The sequence below is a fragment of the Ostrea edulis genome, chromosome 6 (genome assembly GCF_947568905.1).
Source record: "Ostrea edulis chromosome 6, xbOstEdul1.1, whole genome shotgun sequence".
Lineage (NCBI taxonomy): Eukaryota > Metazoa > Mollusca > Bivalvia > Ostreida > Ostreidae > Ostrea > Ostrea edulis.
Genome location: NC_079169.1, coordinates 21,409,124 through 21,430,614, shown reverse-complemented (window position 1 = coordinate 21,430,614; position 21,491 = coordinate 21,409,124). Strand labels below are relative to the sequence as shown.

The following is a 21,491-nucleotide window of genomic DNA, read 5'->3' as shown; positions in this document are numbered from 1 at the left end:
AAAATTTACACTTTAAACTGTAAAATTTACACTTTAAAATGTAAATTTTACACTTTAATCTGTAAATTTTACTCTTTAATCTGTAAATTTTACACATTAATCTGTAAAATTTACACTTTAATCTGTAAAATTTAAACGATAGTCAGACCGTGTTTTACATCATGGCCATTGCTTGTGTACTGTTAGGTAATGGACCAGGATAATTTAATTGGGGAGTATTTTAAATAGGGCATACATGTTATATAAGGGAAAAAAGGTTCCTTATTTTAATAGTTTTGGAACAGCTATTGATCATATCTCACACAAACAAGTGATAGGCAAATGACCTGTCAGACGAAGGTCATTCCTCGGGGTCATTTTGTAAAGGTTAAGGTCACTCAGCACATACTTATATATATATTAAAACCCTTCATTCTAACAACTGTTGATCATTGTGCAAGTCATGCGCCATATGAAGTATTTCATTGGTGAGATGCAATTCGGGGAGCATCCATTAGTTTTACTGATATTCCTGGGTTTTTTTTAATGGATACCTTACTTTCCTCGCCATATCAACAGTTTTATAGTATATTGTCCTCACGCACAAAAATTAATATTAAAAATCACTTTTGTACGTAATCTGAACAAGTTACATGAGTCAAGAGAGAGAGAGAGAGAGAGAGAGAGAGAGAGAGCACACTGGATATTTTTCTCCGAACGGGGCAACCAAATGATGTTATATAGAAAAACGTAAATTTTACAGATATAAAGTGTAAATTTTACAGATTAAAGTATAAAATTTACAGATTAAAGTGTACATTTTACAGATTAAAGTGTAAATTTTACAGATTAAAGTGTAAAATTTACAGATTAAAATGTAAATTTTACAGATTAAAGTGTAAAATATAGGAAAAAAAATGAAAAGTAAAAACGTGGCACTAATACGCTTCCGTATATATCAAATCAATATGTGAATGAAAATGAATATTGTTAGTAGATAAAACGTCGTCGATACATCTAAATGTTGAGTTGAAGGTTCTCTCATGTAGAAGGTTTCGAATAAATTCGGCCTCATAAGAATATAAAAATAGGTCGGCTAATGAAGGAGCCTAATTTTTGCCCATGGGAATTCAAACAGACTGTAGAAAAAGATTTGATCTCCAAAGACCTCGTAGATGTTATCATATAACTGCAGGACCCTTTTAATACCAACTTCAGAGTACTTGTACGAAGAACCAGGAAAGAGAACGTCAAAAATACATGTAAGTTAGATTACCAAATGTGGAATTAAAAGTTCGCTTAACGTACGGGTGTTATAATAAACCTTAAAAACAAATATAATGTTGTTAAACGTTTTGTCAGCTGAAACAGATACATATATTCTTCATGGTACGTTTTTTGTGTTTGGATTTATATGTCCCAATACGAGATTGTTAGTATTCTCTTGAATTCTGAGAAAGTGTCAAGTTCCTCCTTCTCATCTTTAGCACCTCGGCTGGCATAATCTTTCATTTCATATCACACATACTTTGTTTTGTTTTCTTATACATATCAGTCCTCTCTGTCATCACAAACATTGGTGGATTGTGTGTCATTAGTGCTGGTACTTGTAATATATAAAATTAAGTTCTTTAGGGAGCTTTCCTGATTGAGTCAGTTTTCTAGAAAGATGCTAGTCTTACCAGAAAAAAATCCAGACGGGTGGAAGGACAAATTACCAAACAAACTTATCTTTACGTTCCAGAAATGCTTTCCAGTCGACACAAAAATAGTTTTAAAATGAAAATAACAATTCAAATATGAGAGTTAATTATATATGTTTATACATTTTTTTAAATAATACATTATTTGTATAAAAAAAAGAAGAGACATTCGTTTGGATTCCAAGTATTTAACTAATTCATTAATTATTATTGACATAAGTAATACTAATTAAATACATTTACTTAAAGGCGATTTGTGATGTAAATTAGAAACCAAAAGTAAGATAATTTTTGTGTACTAGAACTACTCAGTTAGAGAAATTAAGACTGTGTCAATAGACACTGCGTTCAATTTAATAATCGATAAACAATTGAAGTTTTACGACTTCATAAAATCGATGGGTAACTTATCAGAAATTCTGCTCGTTAGCACATGACGAAAAATATCCCTGAAACCTAGAGGTTGTCTTTAAATATTCATGCTTTTAGCCGCGAATGCAAGAGTTATTCTTTCAAAACGCGTAGGGGAAAAAAAACTTTGAGATGGAATAATAAAAGATGGGTTTTATGGATGATTTTCGAGCAGATACTTTTCTGAAACCATTGTTTTCAATAATAAAGAAAAGAATAAAATCAAACTAAAAACTTTCATACCTGGTGAGATTGCGCCATTCCTTTACCATGTGTAGTATTGCACGGTCCAGGACCATTGATTGCTCTATAACCAGTTCAGGAGACATTATAGCTTTTATCTTTGTGTACTGTAATCATTGATTGCGAGTCATGAACCTACTCCCCGTAATATTTACAGTTTTACAAAGATATTTGCTCCTATAATTGCAAAATGATTTATCTATATGCCCGTGCTTAAACAATCCATATTATTTTCAGTGGCATCTCTTTGTCATAAGCTAGTTAACCGGATCCCGCACATTTATATACTCCTGGTAAACGGATTGTATCAATGTGTCCGCAGAATTATTCATAAAATACGGTGAACGATACGTTAATTTTCTCCACATTTGAAAATGTTTTTGGAGTACATGTCTTTCAAATTAAAAATGTAAATTGCAGGTGAACTTTTAATATTTCATGATGGTTACGCCCATGAACAAGAAAAATATATCAATAAGAGGCAAATACAAAATAAACTGCATTAAAAACTTCAGCTCCTGCTAAATGTATTTCTCTTCTCTTATATTTACATGTACTAATGTTTTGTCCGTGGTAAACCTTTCGATATTGACACCGTAATGCACACGTGATACCGGTGTACTGCAGGTGAATAGAAAGTATACTCATTTGACTGACGCTGCACGTTTGTCGAGGTAACGTAGGCAAAATTGAACACGTTATGGTAGATTTGTTGGTTTTATATTGTTTAACGTCCGTCTTGAGAATCTTTCACTCATATGGAGACGTCACCATTGCCGGTGAAGGGCTGCAAAATTTAGGCCTATGCTCAGCACTTACGGTCTTTGAACAGGGAGGGATTTTTACCGTGCCAAACCTGCTTTGACACGGGGCCTCGGTTTTTGCGGTCTCATCGGAAGGACCGCCCCATTTTGTCGCCTTTTACGACAAGCAAGGGGTACTGAGAATCTATTCTAACTCGAATCCCCACGTGATTGGTATGGCAGAGAAAAATAATATCTTATGGATATGGGAGTAACAAATATACTTTCAATATCTCAACCAGGCTAAATACACGTTTAATATCATCACATGTACTAGCATAGCAGGAAAACTAGAATTCAAAGAGCTCTGATGTAAAGACACAAGGAATTTGAAAATACAATAAACATAGAATCCACGAATTTTTGTAGAAATGTTTTTTATTAGTTTTGTTTTGTAAATTAAAGAGGGGAGTGGGTCAAAGGGAGTGTGGCTGCAAGCTTCAGGTGCCTATGCTAATACTGGGTCTCCTATCACGATAGGCATTGGTATGATAATGAATCCTCTCTGCCAAGGCCGTAAGCGTCATGCCTCGGTCAAAATTTGTGGCAATATACCTAAATCTAGTGAAGTCTTACTCTCCAGTGGCGGATCCAGGATTTTCAGGAGGAGGGGCACATATGAAAGTCAAGTATAAGCCAAAATACTCAACTACTTCGGGTGTTAAATCTGGAGTTTTACATTATTTTGTAAATATGTGCCGGAAAGGGGGCCGGCGGGCCCCCTCTAAATCCATTACTGCTCTCTGTATGTATTGAGTGAAAACTCGTAATTTTTTTTTTACAATTACCATTTTTTAAATTTGAAAAAAAGATGTGATATAGGTCATTTCAGGCATCAGCTCCCTTAGTTAAGCGAGTCAAGTCTTATGTGCTCGACTATACCCCAAAAGTATCACATGAAATGTGAAGATAACGAACAGTGATCAATCTCGTAACTCCTATAAGCAATACAAAATAGATAGTTGGGCAAACACGGACCCCTGTATACAGCAGAGGTGGGATTAGGTGCCTAAGAGAAGTCTGTCGACCGCTCACACCCGCCGTGAGCCTTATATTTTGATCAGGTAAACAGAGTTATCCGTAGTCAAAATCAGTGTGCCAAGAGCGGCCTAACAATCGGTACGGAATGTATCTGACAGCATTTGACCTAATTATAGGTTGTATTGGCAAACTTGATCGTTATAAAGCCCATAGAATTTGCGAAATGCTGACTTTAAACGAGACTGTTGAAATCCCTGCAACATCAAATTGTTTGTCAGTAGCCTGCCTATTTGCATTTGAAAATCAATCCAACAATTTGTTGAAATTCACATAGGCGCGAATTTTGCCCCTTTGTTAGTCGACCTGTTTTTATATTCTTATGAGGCAGAATTTATACAAAAGCTTGTACATGAGAAGAAAAAGTCTTTCAACTCGACATATAGTTATACATGTAGCGACGACGTTTTATCTATCAACAATAATCATCATTTTCATTATATGTCGATTCGATATATCCCAGTGAACCGAAAACAAAAGACATCACAAAGTCTTCCACATATGCTTCGTGCGTGGAAAATAGATATGGATGGCAATCTAACGACTCAACTTTATAACAAACGGGATGATTTCAGCTTCTCCGGCGTCAGATTCCCATCTTTAACACACATGTCACCACGTGAAGGTGACGTCACCAGCTGTAGGTGAGGTACCGCAAATTTAGACCTAAGCTTAGCGCCCAAGGCCGTAACAGTGAGGGTTCTTTAACGTGCCAACGCCTGCCGCGACCTCAGTTTTTTTCCGGTCATATCCGAAAGACCCGTGATTCTTACTTTTAAAGCCGAGCGTTTGGCGAAGGAGCAGTCACTACTTATATTAACGTCGTAGGTTTGACGCAGCCATGGTGCCTTCCGGTTGAGAAGCAAACGCTCTAGCACTGAGCTGCGGTGACCGGTTTCATTGACGTTATGATACATACATGTATATGATAGCATTCAGTAATGCGGTCATACAGGGATTGTCTATGTATAAAACAACGATAATTCATGATATTAAGTCAACAAGTTGAAAAGTTGGTGTTTCATTTATTTTTGTTTACATGTAGCACTCCAATTCTAAATAGTCGAGAACTTCCGTCAGTATATTATAGCTACAGGTATCATATCAAACATAAATTCTTTGTTAGCTTTTTAGCTATTTCATATCTAATGAATAAATCTGTTAATTTCTCTTACTCTTGTCATAAACTGCACCTTGCTTTACATGTGACAAGAACGACAATCGGTATGACACATTTTAATCAATGACAGGTTGTAGTGGCAAACTACATGTAGATCGTTATACCGATCGTAGAATTTTCGAAATTCTTACTTTAAACGAGACTGTTGAACCCCCTGTTGTAACGTGAACATGTTTGTTAATAGTCTGCCTCTATTTAACAACTATTCTGAGGGATACCTACCGGTCGCAAAAATCATTGGATCACAGCAACATAATGGGGGACATTTGGGAATCAACTACTAAACAGGTACAAAGACTAGACCAGGATAAATACTAATTTTAATTAGGTTTAGGTCTTTAACCAAGTCAATGAACTATGAGATGTAGGTGATCATGAATAATTTAGCTACGTTGGTGTATTACTATGCTAGAATAGTTAATTAGTGAAGTACTCTTATCTACAAATAAGAAACTTGGAAGTAATCTGAAGCTGGTGTGGCAATCGTAACAACTCGGCTATTTCCGTTACCGGTGACGGAAAAAGACGAGCGCGTGATCCGATTGTTGGTGTGGACGTGACTCCATTAGTTCTTATGGACTTTGTAGAATATCCGCCACCATGAAGGAACAAGCAGAAGTGGACAGGTAGTTTGACTTCCGTATATAGATAATATAGGGTTATTGAACTTATATAGGTGAATATTGGCACGAGTTGGCTGTCAAAATGCACGAGCTTGCGCGTGCATTTTGACAGCCAACTCGTGCCAATATTCACCTATATAAGTTCAATAACCCTTTTATTATATAGCTAAAGTATTTAGTAGTTAAATTATATCTCTTTTCACTCAAACTACTCCAAAATAGACGAGAATTCATCAATATTGGCATCTAAGGTGAAGGTGTGCAATAACAGCATGCATTTCTTAACTGTTCAATATTTACCCGTCATTAATGCATGAAGCAACCTGATTTTGTAAATGAGGACATCATAATTTATGTACAGTAAAACATTTTGCTTAAGTAAGGTGAAGATAACGAATAGTGATCAATCTCATAACTCCTACAAGCAATACAAAATAGATAGTTGGGCAAACACGGACCCCTGGACACACCAGAGGTGGGATCAGGTGCCTAGGAGGAGTAAGCGGTCACACCCGCCGTGAGCCCCATATCCTGATCATGTAAACGGAGTTATCCGCAGTCAAATCAGTGTGCGAAGAACGGCTTAACAATCGGTATGAAACATGTCAGACAGCATTTGACCCAATGCGAGGTTGTATTGACGAACTAGATCGTTATAACGACCATAGAATTTGCGAATCAAATACCGGTTCTGTCAGATTCGGAGGACCGTCGTCTGCCATTTTGGCTTGTTTACGTCGTTACGGTTACGTCAATATTGAACGCTCATACTCGGAATGTTTCGGGCGCATACAATTTACGCAATGCAAAGTTAGCGTTCAATAAATTCTCAGGATATTGAACGCTAACATTCTCTAGATTTTACGCAGATTTTATATTAGACTATTTATTAGCTATATAATAATATACATTTATTGTATGATAGTGAGGAGATATGAATATTTATTCACCCAAGAAAAATCATGTTGCCCTCGGGTAATATGATTTTTCTTGGGTAAATAAATATTCATATCTCGAGAACATTCATGCAACAAATTGTTTATTATACCAAAACAAAGCAAGACTACAAAGTATTTGAAATTGGAGTCCGCTCATCTATGGATTGTACGTAGCTGAAATCGCCCCCACGGTAACACCGCGCCGTCAACGTATTAGAAGGTACAAACAACGAAATACTGTGATATGATAACCAGATTTTTGTAGTTCCATTCTCCTTGAATACTGATTTACTTGCTTGTTTTTGTATCAACCAAAACCAGACGACAATTGAACTGTGTATCAGAGACCCGCACATTTTGTGCCTTACGAACTATGAAAGTACAATGACTCGGACTTAATGTGACGTCACAATAAACTTCGTCTACCTCGACGTTAAATTCATGGAAAATGCCCGAGGCTGCCCAATGGGTGTAACATGATGGGGAGATATGATGTTTGAGAGGGAGACATGAAGTTTTGTCATTTCTGGCACGTGACTGTCTAAACCAATCAGATTACGTGTTGTATGGAATTCTCATACTGAGGTATAATAACATTTCTTACAAAGTTTATAATATACATGAAAGGTGAAAATACCGAACAGTGATCAATCTCATAACTCTGATAAGGAATACAAAATAAAGAGTTGGGCACACACGTACCCCTGGACATACCATAGGTGGGATCAGGTGCCTAAGATGAGTGAGCATCCCCTATCGACTGGTCACATCCGCCGCGAACCATATGTCTTGAATATATACAAAGATTTTAACAGAACTGGCTGGACTGTCAGTTCTGGATGAAAGGTGAACCACAGTAGCATGGCGATCTGAGAACCATACAAAATTTTTCTAACCATTGCATTATACACGTTGGTAAATGCGAAATCCTGAATTGATCTTATAGTTGATGGATCGGTTTGGACACCAGTTGAGAAGGTCCATATTTCTTCAATAATTCTGCAGTAGAATTCACTAGTTCAAATTATATATCCAGGTCACCAATTAGAACAGTATTTGATAAATGTTTTTGAGAGGATAATTGCATTTATTTGATTAGACGTTCTATTTCCCTTTGAAGACGCTGAAAGCGCTGTTCTGGTGGAATGTACACTGACACGACTATTACATTACTTGTCTTCACTGCTATAACCTCTCCATCATGTCAACTTGAAGCGAAATTTTCTCTGATCCTGATAATGTTGAATAAATAACATTTCCATGCTTTTCATTGTTCCTGTTATTAAATATATATTCTGTTTTAGGCAATTTGTACTTTGATATATAGGTGGGCAAACACGGACTCCTGGACACACCATAGGTGGGATCAGGTGCCTAGGAGGAATAAGCATCCCCTGTCGACATATATTGAGAAATATCGTAATGTACTTTAAATGAGCGAGTATTGAAATACATTACACGGAAATAATATTATGGTAGTTGCAAAGCACTGTGTAATGTCATTGTCAGTCGTTCCATCTCTTGCAGAGCAGTTTCATTCACCTTAACCTTTTTGCTGTGAAATGCACATAATATCAATTCTTTCATTGACTTTAGTCTACTTACCATTGTATATATTTGTCCAGGCATTCGTTTTACCAGTAGGAGTTGTCATGTCACCTATGCTTTGTTCAAATGTGTTGCCCTGAGACTTTGGTTGATTGATTGGTTTTTTATGTTTTCCACAACACTCAACAATTTTTCGGTTATCTGGTGGCTCCCAGTTTTTGTTGGTGGAAGAGAGAACCCAGATACAATGTAGCTGGGAAGAGACCACCGACCTTCCGAAAGTAAACTGGGAAACTTTCTCACTTACCGGCGCGAGCGGGATTCGAATCCGCCGACCAGAGGTGAGAAGGCGTGTAATTTTGAGCGCAATGCTTTAACCACTCGGCCACGGAGAACCCCCCCCCCCCCCCCCCCCTGAGACTTTGAACAGTTATAACAATTTATAGGGCTCGCGGCGAGTATGATTGATCAACAGGGTATGCGTACTCCTCCTAGGCACCTGATCTAACCTCTGGTATATCCAGGGATCTATGTTTTCCCAACTTTTAATTTTGTATTCCTTATAGGAGTTATGAGATTGGTCACAGTTCGTTCTCTTCACCTTTTCATTGAAACCATCTACATAATCTTTGTTGATCAGGTTTTCGAACAGTCTGCTGAAATTCCCATGGTTACGATTCAGAAAAATATATCCACAGACTATTGTTCTTGTACCTTCTATGGAGGGAAGAAGATAAAATAGAGACTTGTGCATCATATGAAGACAATTGCAAAACTTCAGAATCAAGTTTCGATCACTCTGCAAAAATATGAACCATATTTTGATGAAATAGTTGAGGCAAATGAAATGTTGGATAGCATGGAGAATGACAATGAATAAATATGAGATGTATTAGCTCCCCAAGCGGAACAGAACGGATATATTGAAAGTGATTCAGAAGAGACAAATAGAATGTTGACATAGCCTCACTGAAGAACAATTAGCATTTAACGAATAAGAACAAGTGCCACATACAAACATACAACTCGTCATTCCTTGACATTTTCATGGTGTCGATAAGTGAATTTGGCTAAATCAGGGGTGGGATCAGGTCCCTAGGAGGAGTAAGCATCCCCTGTCGACCGGTCACACCCGCCGTGAACCCTATATCCTGATCAGGCACCTGATCCCACCTCTGGTGTGTCCAGGGGTCCGTGTTTGCCCAACTATCTATTTTGTGTTGCTTATAGGAGTTATGAGATTGATTACTGTTCGTTATCTTCACCTTTCATAATACCTTTGAAGTTTTTCCTTCACAGCAGTTAATATGTCCGTGACGGGCAAAGCTATAGGCTTGGTAGAATATTTCCTGCAATGTGTCTTTGACATTTATACACACAACGAACTTCTGTTGCCGCCAAAATAACTTGATAAATGTAGGTGACATTGTAATTTAAACTATACACTTATGGTACTGGCATTTGCTTCCGTTGAAAAACCTTATTTTTTGTTGTTGGTCAAATTATGATGCAAAGGATGGTGTATTTGTCTGAGACACTGCAAAATAATTAATTAAATACTTCTAATCTCACCACAAATACATATTCTGGTGAAAACATAGAAAATTATTGTGTTTTAGAGAGAAAAAAATGTCAGTTCCAAATTGGTTCTTATGATAACTAGTCCTTTGTGCCAACTTTGATCATAATGGGTATTTTTTAAAAAGATAATGCTAGACCGTGCAAATTTGTAATAAGAGGCGATCCAATGGGGCGGTCCTTTGGATGAGACCACAGAAACCGAGACCCCGTGTCACAGCAGGTTGGTCACGATAAAGATATTTCCCTTGTCAAAGGCCATAAGCGTCGAGCATAGGACTAACTTTTGCAGCCTTTCACCGACAATGGTGTCTTCTCCATATTAGTGAAAGATTCTCGAGAGGGACGTTAAACGAAATACAATCGCAAATTTATCCAAGATGAAAGTTAACTTTTTGAGGTAACTTTTGGGATTAGCCCATATATATATATATATATATATATATATATATATATATATATATATATATAATACATGTTACGCTTTAACTTCGGTATATCATTGTAGAGCGCATCGTTTGAAACGGATCACGCATGAAAATGCAATGCAAAAAGAAGGGAGATTCTTTTCCTGTTTCAGGGGACAAGTTAACCAAACAATAGTGATAATGTTGTTTACTTTTACAGGATTGCGCAATTAGTTATCATACAATTTAGTTTACATTGTGCTTTTGTCTTTATGATATATACATATTGAGAACATATATAATCAAACATGAAAATATCACTGAATCTTTTCTCTATGCCAATAATTTGTGTGGTTTGTTTGTATTTCTATATGGCTACAGTATGCCAAAAAAAAAAAAAATCGCTAAGACCACTGGTGCATAGAGTTCCATGAAATAAGAAATGTATTTTATGCATGCATCCGCAAGGAGATATCTACAATAAGTGCTGGAGTCGTCTCCTTTTGAAGACCTTTTCAAACTTTCACACTTTCCATGCTCTGAAGTAAAAAGAATCAAAAACGTCATAAAGATAATTAACTTTAATATTGAATCATTTCCACGTAATCAATCAACATAGCCACGTCATCGCCATGCCACGTCGGTAACCAGTCACCCCTGTGCTCCCAGAAGTCCCTCATAGGATGCGAGGAGCCTCTGTGCCAGGGTTTGGGTGTGTTGTATTGGGTACCATCACTGAAGAATCCCCCGCCAGCAGCGACATTCAAAATGAGGTGGAACTGTGAAGAAAATACCAACTATGCGAAATAAACTTTTCTATCTGACTTAGATTTGGAATACAATTTCATTTTTAGTGTCCTTTCTAGAATATAGAAACACGTGCTTTTCAGTAATATGCCTGATAAGATTTAAATGAATGGCGGGTTCTATGAAGAAATACACAAATAGTTGAATGTTGATTGAATTGACGTCAAAGAGTACTCCTAAACTTCCGGCATATTTCAATTTGAAACACGATATCTTAACTTGAACTAAGGAAAGCTGAATAATTCTGAAGCATCATTTGAAAGAAAAGCTTTACGCACAGAATGGTCAAACGGCGCATTATGGTGACTTCCCCAAATGTTGTTACCATGGAAATGTCCCCAATTCCAAAAACCTTGGCTAGGAGTTGTGATATGCATGATTTCCTCATCATCGACATATGTACTGGAGAACAAAATGATATAAATTTACAATCGTAGATGATATTGAACAAGCATTCTGAGAGCATTGTATAAGCAATGTATGTCCCCTACAGGCGTGTCCCCTATTGACGGATGTATTCGAGAGAATGTACATAGTAAATCTGGGTTTGATAACTATAACTTATTGGAAATCCGTCATCCTGCAACGTATACTTTGCAACTTTCGATGCAGTTTATATCACATCTGACACCGTGGGGATCCGGGTTAGAATAGGTCCTCAGTGCCCCTTGGTTGTCGTTAGAAGCGACTAGGTAAGGCGGTCCTTCAGATGAGACCGCAAAAACCTAGGTCCCGTATCACAGCAGGTGTGACACACTAAAGATTCCTCCCTGCTCAAAGACCGCCGCGGTGGTCTAGAGGCAGAACGTTCGCCCCGCATGCAGAAGGTCGTAGTTCGAATCCTGGCCGCGACAGACCTAAATCGTTAAAACAGGTAGCGACAGTTCCATTGCTAAACGCTTGGCATTGTCACGGGTCCTCGGAGATGACATTGAAAGCGAGATGTCCCGTGTCACAGTGGGTGTGGCACGCTAAACACCCCTCACTGCTCAATGGCCGTAAGCGCCGAGCATAAGACCGTATTTTGCAGCTCTTCTCCTGGAATGATGGGGTCTCCATATGAGTGAAAAAAAATCTCGTGAGCGACGTTAAACAGTATACAATCAATCAACCCCTGTTCTCAAAGGGAATAAGCACCGATCATTGGCCTAAATTCTGCAGCCCTTCACCATATAATGGTGACATCTCCATATGAGTGAAATATTCTCGGGAGAGACGTTAAACAGTATAAAACCAAATTTTTGCGAAACAAATACGTGGGAAAAAATCGTTCCAATAATACACAAGACAAAACACCGATAAAGCATTGAATTCATATTGCATTTCAATTAGGCCTTCCTTCGAAGAAGAGAGGCGTATTGCTTTGCTCCAGTCGGTCGGTAGACCAAATGCTGTCCGCTTAATATCTTAAGAAGCATTCACTTGATAATGATGATATTCTATATGTGGTTTGGTATGAGTAGAAGAGGATTCCCAAAGATTTTCAGGTCCAAAGATCAAGGTTCAATCCACTCTAGACATAGGAAGATATCTTAAATACTGTCCGCTAAATATCTTGAGAAACCTTTGCTCGACAAACATCAAACTTGGTACACTGGTACATTTAAGGAGTAGATGACCCTTATTGATTTTGAGGTCACATGGTTAAAGGTCAAGAGTCATACTGGACATAGGAAGATACTGTCGCCCAATATCTTGAGAACCCTTTGCTTGGCAAACATGATTACATCAAACTTGGCACACTGGTGCATTTTAAGGAGTAGTAGATGACCCCTGGTGATTTTAAGGTAACATGGTCAAGGATCATACTGGACATAGGAAAAAACTGTCCGCTCAATATCTCCAGAATCCTTTCCTTGGCAGACATCAAATTTGGTACAATGGTACATCTTAAGGAGTAGATGACCCCTATCAAATATGGGTCACATGGTCAATCAACTCTAGACATAGGAAGATATCGTCTGCTCAATATCATAAATTTCGTTTGCAACTACGATCAATTAAATGATGCGTGTGTAATATATTTTCTCCTATATTTAGGAATCATTTGCTTGATTGACTTCAAACGTGATACGTTGGGACATCCTAAGAATTATATGACCCCTATTGATTTTAGGTCACATAGTCAATCAACTCTGGACATATAGTCTGCTCAATATCTTGAATTTGTTTAGAACTACTATCAATCAAATGATGCATGGGTTTAACCCTTTTCAAGTTTGCACCACGGGGGATACATTCTTTAAAACATTTATTGATACCGATTGTTAAGCCGTTCTTGGCACACTGATTTGACTGCGGATAACTCCGTTTACCTGATCAGAATATGGGGCTCACGGCGGGTGTGACCGGTCAACAGGGGATGCTTACTCCTCCTAGGCACCTGATCCCACCTCTGGTGTGTCCAGGGGTCCGTGTTTGCCCAACTATCTATTTTGTATTGCTTGTAGGAGTTATGAGATTGATCACTGTTCGTTATCTTCACCTTGCATTTATAAATGACTGGGTAGTACTACTTACTATCAACTGTTCAAAGACCAATTTCGAATAGACCTACCCGCGATTTTGATTGCAGGAATGCGGTACATTGAGTACTGCCGACTTATTCGACTTCGCTCACCGTCACAGAAAATTACTAGCGTGATTAACGGATTTGATATGTATTTTCATTGATACATCCCTTTTACGATTAATGAGTTTGAATTGTTAGTTAACGAAGTGACTATATGTATTTACATAATCAGCGACCGAGTTTCGTCGACTACCTCTATTTGGATGTACTGATTTTACAGCGTTTCCATCGGAACACGATCCCGATCCTGATGAATATAAAAAATGTAACAAGATAAAAGTTAATTTCTTTCTCACCAGCAGACGTTACGAAATTTGAACTTCATCTGTAGTTTGCCACTCTGAAACTACACTACAAATTTCAAACGAATCCTCGCAAGCATAACGTCTGGAAAACCAATGGGACTGACTGACAGAGGGACGGACAGTTGGAGAAGATAGCTATAGTCCTCTTCGGTTTACAGACCAGTAGGGGACTAATAAGAATAGATTGCAACCAAGACCTATTTTTTAAGAAGATGTTACAACTGAAAATGCCTTATCTGATTAAGGCATTGACACTGTCAACTCTACTGGTCCAAACATTGAGTTTTGCATGACAATACAAGTCGCCTACCGGTCACAAAAATTACTGGACACCAACAGTATTCAAAGTTCATTAGGTAGATTATGGGGAAGGGGAAAATTAAGGAACCAGGATAGGAATGGTTGGAAATCAACTACTAAACAGGTACAAAGACTACACAAGAAAAAGAAACAAATTCATAATCAGGTTTAGGTCTTTGATCAAGTCAATGAACTGTGAAATGTAAGTAATCATGAATAATTTCGCAACATTGCTAGAAGTTTTAATGAGTGTAGTACTCTTATCTACAGAAATAAGAAACTTGGATGAAAGGTGAAGATAACGATCAGTGATTAATCTCATAACTCCCACAAGCAATACAAAATAGCGACTTTGGCAAACACAGACCCTTGGATATACCAGAGGTGGGATCAGGTACCTAGGAGGAGTAAGTATCCCCTGTCGACCGATCTAATTTGCCGTGAGCCCTATATCTTGATCAGGTAAACGGAGTTATCCGTAGTTCAAATCAGTGTGCCATGAGCAGTCTAACAATCGGTATGAAACACGTCAGACTGCATTTGACCCAATGATATGTCGTATTGGCAAACTAGATATAAACCTAAAGCTGATGTTGATGTGACTCAACTTGTTCTTATCAACGTTATAGAGGTGAACTAAAATTTTACCATTTATCAAATGAATATCTGCATACACCACAATAAAGGTCCGGAAAACTGATAATTCACACTGTTTTCCGAAGTCCAATGTTATGGCAAAGCAATGTATCAAATATGAAATGAATATCTGCAAGCACAACATCGAAAAAAGCCCGGAAACTGATAATTCGCGCTATTTTTCTCAGCCCAAGGGCTATAACTTAGTGAAAAATCAACGGACCGAGACGAAATTAGAACTTGATCTGTGACGTACCAAATATCAAATGAATATCTGCAAGCACAACAAAAAAGTACGGAAAACTGATTTGACGGATGGACAGACGGAGTGCAAACCTAAAATCCCCTTTGACTTCGTCGGTAGGGGACTAATAAGGAAATTCAAAAAAGAAATACAGATGATAGCTGATTTACCAGTGAGTGTACTAGTTGAAGCTTGTATGCTGTGTACCTACATGATATGGTGATCAGTCCACTCCAGTGAGTAAGTGTGCCATCCGTGCCAATCTCCGCCACTGTGGGCGTGTCTGAAAAAGAGTATTTACAAGACATTTTACAAGTCTTTTAATGTTCTACTTCATATACAATTGTTAGATAATCTAGTGTATGTCTTACTTTCCTTTATGGGTGAGGTAATATGCATTGTGATTAGCATCGGGGCCCCAGTGCAAAGTGGAGGCTACATAACTAACACCATGGTTAGACCCATGCTCCTCCGCCTTCAGATTTCCTGTTCATATACAAATAAACGTAAAGACAATTTGCCATTCATACTTATCTTAGTGATAGAAGTTTAGCTAACACGCGTGGTTAAGTTAGCTGGAGTGGAGTCAGTGGACTGTGAAAGAATGATCAATATACCTCTTGATTCCATGATGTCAATTTCACCGGATCTTGGCCAGCTTCCATAATGCTTGTGACAAGACAGGAGCCAAATAGCTTTTTTTAGAATAAATAATGGAAATCTCAAGATACATGTATACAAACATATATCAAACAGTATTACGTAATTTCGATATTCTATTTACATATTCAAAATTTTAAATTTCCGTATATTTACCTGGCCATAACCAGTCCCCTTTAGGAATGCGTGCGCGAATGTTGACCCGCCCGTATGTAACACAAGCGTTTGACGTAATCTTGCTTGACATTATAGGTGGGAGAATTTCATGTCCATATGATGATTTGGAACAGCCGTGGTTTGCACCATTTGTACATGTATGCCACAAAGCTTAAAAATGACTGATATTTGCATCTACTGTATGTATGGTAATATGAATCGTCTACATTTATAAAACACCAACAGTGCATCAGTATTACAACTTTAAAGGCACTTTGCACACCAATTAGAAAAAATGGACAGACTGAATAATATATCTTTTACAGTTATGTACAAATAAGTTAACCATAGCATTTTCATCCCAGTACACGGGCTTTCTTGTTCCAATATGAAATTCTTATAATATCCCACTACGAGGTAGAATAAATATCTAATGTAAACTAGAAAATTATACAATTAAACTAGCTAGCTGTATTTAATAATGTTGTATTGCAAGAAAAGATGTAATTATTATATAGCAAAGAAGTCGAGAACAACCATAAAAAAAAAAAACTACCGAAGGCCACATCACTCTAAGTACAAGAACGTATACAAACATATAATCAAATAAAACACCTATTGGAACCCTTCAATATGTCTATGTAGAGTCGCATATATTTCAGGAAGCTATAAAAAAAATAATCTAATTTTCTTTTTATTTAACAAAATAAAAAATTGTCCTCGTCAAAAGACATTGTTGCGTACCATTTGTGTCCATTTGACCATTATAGAGTCTGCCATTATCAAAACTTGGATGGTCCGTTGTAAGTGTCTGTAAATAGACAGTACTTTCAATTTCGTTTTCGTTTTAAAGAGTTTCTACTTTGAAATGAATTCCATGTGAAGAACACGCTTAAGAAATAAATAATACCGGTTTCATGTATAAATATCCATTTTCAGCATGTAGGTTATTATGCTCAGGCGTGTAAACTTGAAATTCACCGTTCTGTTGAAAGAATTATCATTGATATTAATACTATACATCGCAAAGATATATGAATTTGAAAGTCGTTTCCATCTTATTTTCATTTTCAATATTTTAAGGATACATATTGTACTAGTAATCATTTTTACCGAATCACATATGTATTACGTGATGTGGTATAATTATACGTCATTCGACAAACTATAAGACACTTTGAATACTTACACCGCCTCCCCAAGCACTGACTTCAACCTTGTACGAACCTCTGTTGAATGAGTTGAAATCATCCCTAAATACGGTATAAGACCTTCTACTCTTTCTTGGCATTGTAAGTCCCCGAGGAACAAGAGAAACTGAATTAAAAATATATATATTTTTTAATTTATAGAAAAGAATAAACCTCAAAAAGAGGTAACAGTTTATAGAGCAAAATAGAACAAATAGGTATACACAAATACATAGAAAGATAAGAAGTATTTTAAAGATAAGTTGATATTCGGTTTAAGAAGTCGTCCGCGTTTCACCTTTATTCCACTCCGACTCCACCCACTTGTCATGGTATAGAACTGAAGTCTTGTATTCCATCACATCTCCTGTTTGAGCGGCAGCATCGAAGTCCACATACTCCCATATGTCGTCATCTTTATATATATATATATATATATATATATATATATATATATATATACACACACAAACACATGTGAAATTTATTGATATACCGTCAATGAAGAATGTAATTAAAAATAAACACTACGCGTTGCCTATTAAATAACTCAGTGATAACTAATAAATGTTGGAAATTCTATGAAGATGAAGGATTGACCTTCAAACGAAAATTAAATGTATCGATGATTCTTGACTATTTGTAGTTTGTCGTGGTGGTAGATATATGTAACCATAACAACGATCACTTTGGTTAAAAAACAAATGGGCGATACTTGCCATTTTTAGCTTCAACGATATATTTCCTTTGTCCATTCTTTGAGCGGGTTGTATAGATAACGTGCCCAATTCCATCCTCATCTAAAAGGAAAACATTTCAAGAGTCCATTACATTGTTCTCATCTTAAGCTTACACAAAGTACTCGCTTTTAGTAAAACCTGCTAGTACTTTCGAGTTAAATAAAAATGATAGGTTCCTATGAACGATTTTTTTCGAGTGGTTTATAGTTGTCCATTTGATACTCTGCATGAAATATAGAAAACCATTTTGTTCTATCATAGTTTTAAAATTATGATTTAATGTCCCAAATTTTATCACATGAACCTGCTTTATAAACATTATATAAGAATCATGTGTCATAGATTGTAACCAACTGTAGTCCTTATCACCTACTTTGATATGATTGTATGGTACAATAAAGAATGCAGCGTGTAAAACTATGAAATAAACAATTTATGTTTTCTTACCCACTAGGCTTAATCTTAATCCTGACTGTCCAGTGATGGAGACTTCAGGGTGAAAAGACTTGGATGTTATTACCACAGAGACAAAGAGAAGCGAAAGACATACAATAGACCTCATAGTGACTCCTAAAGGTTTTAAAGACTTACCTTATCATTCAATGTATTTATATAGGAGATAACTGGCCTGGTGTCCCTTTCTCATCACTTCAGTTCTTTCGTATCAGACTATGAAAAGGTGAAGATAACGAACCTCGATCAATCTCATAACTCCTATAAAGAATACAAAAATAGGAGATGGGCAACCGTGTACCCCTGGAGATACCAGAGGTGAGATCAGGTTCCTAGGAGGAGTAATCATCCCCTGTTGACCGGTCACACCTGCCGTGAGCCCTATATCTCGATCGGGTAAACAGAGTAATCCGTAGTCGAATTCATTGCGTAAAAACGGCATCAGTTGGTATGAAAATGTCAGACAGATTTTACTCAATGACAGGTTTTATTGGTAAATTAGATCATCATAACGACTATAAAATTTGCGAAATGCTGACTTTAAACAAGATTTTTGAAACCCCCGTAACATCAACTTAGGCCAAATAAAATAATATGTTTGTTTCCTATTACCAGGAGATTTTAAGTCCAGGTAGGTAGGTAGGTAAAACATTCTATTTTACTGAAATTTTTTATTCAATTTAAAAGGTAAAACTTGGCAATTATATCACTATCGGACAATATATATGTATTAAAGACTATTTTTTGGATTCACCATATGGTCTACTTGTGCGAGGTTGCTTTCCCCTGGTTTTACAATATACAAACTATGGCAAAACGGTCTTGTAATGTTTTCCTTTCCATCACAGTACGCAAACAAATCCGAACGTCCAATTGAACTGCTGTAGTAAGACAACTCAATCGGCATAGCACATGAAAGGTTTACTCTGGTTACAACTTTACCGTGTAGGTTGTGATTTGGTGGAGTAATAGGTGCACCACAGCTATATTCATAGTCACTTAGTAACATTGCAAGACTGATGCTTTGACGTTGAGTAACTGAGTAAGTTTTGAATAAATGACAAGAAGTTTCCTACACTCAATACAAATTGTTATGTGCGATCATTTTGTGCAGTGCATTGTTGTTAATCGACAGTGATTTCCGCATGTTCATCTGATTCTTCAGTAGCTTTTTCAGGCTGTTCATCTTTGTCAAAGGCAGCAGGATTAGATTTGACTTTCTTTGTACCGGTAGGTTTGATGAATTTCAGTGAAGGGCTGTTGTCACTGGTTCCTTTTCCTTTAATCTCGGTATATGTCACCAACAGTTAGATTGCCATCAACTTCAAATCCGGAGTCCGTGTCAGAAACTGCTGTGCCTTATTTGACATTAATAGTGTACTCTTTGTGACAGTTTGGACACTCCGGATGGTACATACCGTATGTTTCTGTAACTGGAGTTTTGTCAGGAAAACCAATCACATATTTCTTTTCAGCTGAATGGTCACATTAATTTTCAATAATTTCATAGCAAAACTTGAGCTTGGCAACAAGCCACAAGCTCCTGCCATCATGGTTTGACTAAATCGTCAAGACGCTTAAAATCTAGAGTGTAAATTGTTTGAAGATTTCAAGCGTTTTATTAACCGTGAATCGGATTGAGCTTAGTATAAAAATAGTGAAAAATACCAGACAATTCCGGAATTTTCTGATACGTCTCTTATTGTGATTATAAAAGGTTTCAGGTCGGACGTTTTTTCCCCAGGAAAATATGTTAAGCTGGCAATAGAGAAGCTGAAGTTATCCCTTTTGTCATAAAGTTGATTTGTTACTTTGCCGTTGACATCTATGTTCAATAAAATATCTTAAGTGTGAAGCAGATGTGGAAGACTGTTGTGTCTTTTATTTCGAGTTCACTGGGATATATTAAATCGATATATAATTGGAAATGATTATTTTTAATAGATAAAAACGTCTTTGGTAAATTGAAGGCCACAGCACGAGCTTTTGTTTTCTTCGGATGTAGAAGCTTTTGAATAAATTCTGTCTCGTAAGAATATGAAAACAGGTTAGCTAAGAAAGGAGCACAATTCGTGCACACTGGTATTCCAACAAACTGTTGGAAGATCTGATCACCAAAGACTACGAAGATATTGTCAATGAGGAACTCCAGCATCTTCTTAATATCAACTTCAGATTACTTGTGCGTAGAATCAAAGTTGTGTTTAAGAAAGTGATTTTCTTTTTAAATTAATGAATGTTTCATTTTACGATTTTTATGAAAGAAGCATCTTTCTATGATGTCAAAATGTCTAGCCTCAAATCTATTGTGAGCAATGGCCGTGTAAAGTGAAAAGTCATACGTTTTGATGTTGTTGATTTAAAAAAAAAGTTTTATGATTTCAAATTTACTAGAAGGTAAAAACACAAGTTCCCGATCCGAACGGTCACCACGTTCTGGACCAGTGAATGTGGGACTTCTCTTCTCCCCGTCTGGTTTTGTTTTCCACTACATGATTTGCTTTACCAGTCCGTGGCCTCCCCCCCCCCCCCCCCCCCCCCCCCCCCCGCTTCTACGAAGTGGAGGTGGACCCAGCCACGACAGGGCATAGGTTACTGATTTTTACCAAGACAGGTTACTTTAGCCGAATTATGTTCTACATAACTGATGTATTACATATCACAAACGCCACCAGGTTGTAGGCAGGGTGAGGTAGACAACCGTATGGTGGGTTTATTTCATCCCAACATTCACTAAAGTATTCTACAGTCCCACCACACGACATAGACACCCATGTCACCACAAAAATAGAGCTAAACAAACTGACAAGGATACACATTTGTGCTTTTGTTTAAAAACATTTGCAATGGTGACTGTAGATTATTAAAGTAGATTTCGAGGCCTGTTTTGGACAAGTGTGTGTCATCGTGTCAAAAGAGGTTTATTTCCGTGATTTTGATGGTGGGTCATGGTTGATGCAACACGCATTAATCTTGT

General features: G+C 37.2%; 1 protein-coding gene across 1 annotated transcript; it reads right to left on the bottom strand.

The window, feature by feature from the left end:
- Positions 1 to 11,017: 11,017 nt before the first annotated feature.
- LOC125683029 (beta-1,3-glucan-binding protein-like) lies at positions 11,018 to 18,660 on the bottom strand. Its single transcript, XM_048923728.2, has 12 exons — positions 18,509 to 18,660; positions 18,041 to 18,121; positions 17,620 to 17,736; positions 17,321 to 17,448; positions 17,042 to 17,116; positions 16,876 to 16,942; positions 16,132 to 16,302; positions 15,933 to 16,010; positions 15,687 to 15,801; positions 15,527 to 15,598; positions 11,537 to 11,660; positions 11,018 to 11,230 (listed from the first exon to the last, which is right to left on the bottom strand). Exons 1-12 carry the CDS (start codon positions 18,621 to 18,623, stop codon positions 11,033 to 11,035), a joined length of 1,341 nt encoding a protein of 446 aa, XP_048779685.2. The 5' UTR covers positions 18,624 to 18,660; the 3' UTR covers positions 11,018 to 11,032.
- Between the last annotated feature and the right edge of the window lie 2,831 nt (positions 18,661 to 21,491).

What these genes read in the sequence shown, in the direction of transcription:
- LOC125683029 (XM_048923728.2), bottom strand. Translation starts at nt 18,623, where the DNA reads ATGAGGTCTATTGTATGTCTTTCGCTTCTCTTTGTCTCTGTGGTAATA. An exon ending in GATATTTATACATGAAACCG is followed by an intron (nt 16,943 to 17,041) that starts GTATTATTTATT and finishes GTCTATTTACAG; the next exon opens with ACACTTACAACGGACCATCC. An exon ending in AGGGGACTGGTTATGGCCAG is followed by an intron (nt 16,011 to 16,131) that starts GTAAATATACGG and finishes TTCTAAAAAAAG; the next exon opens with CTATTTGGCTCCTGTCTTGT.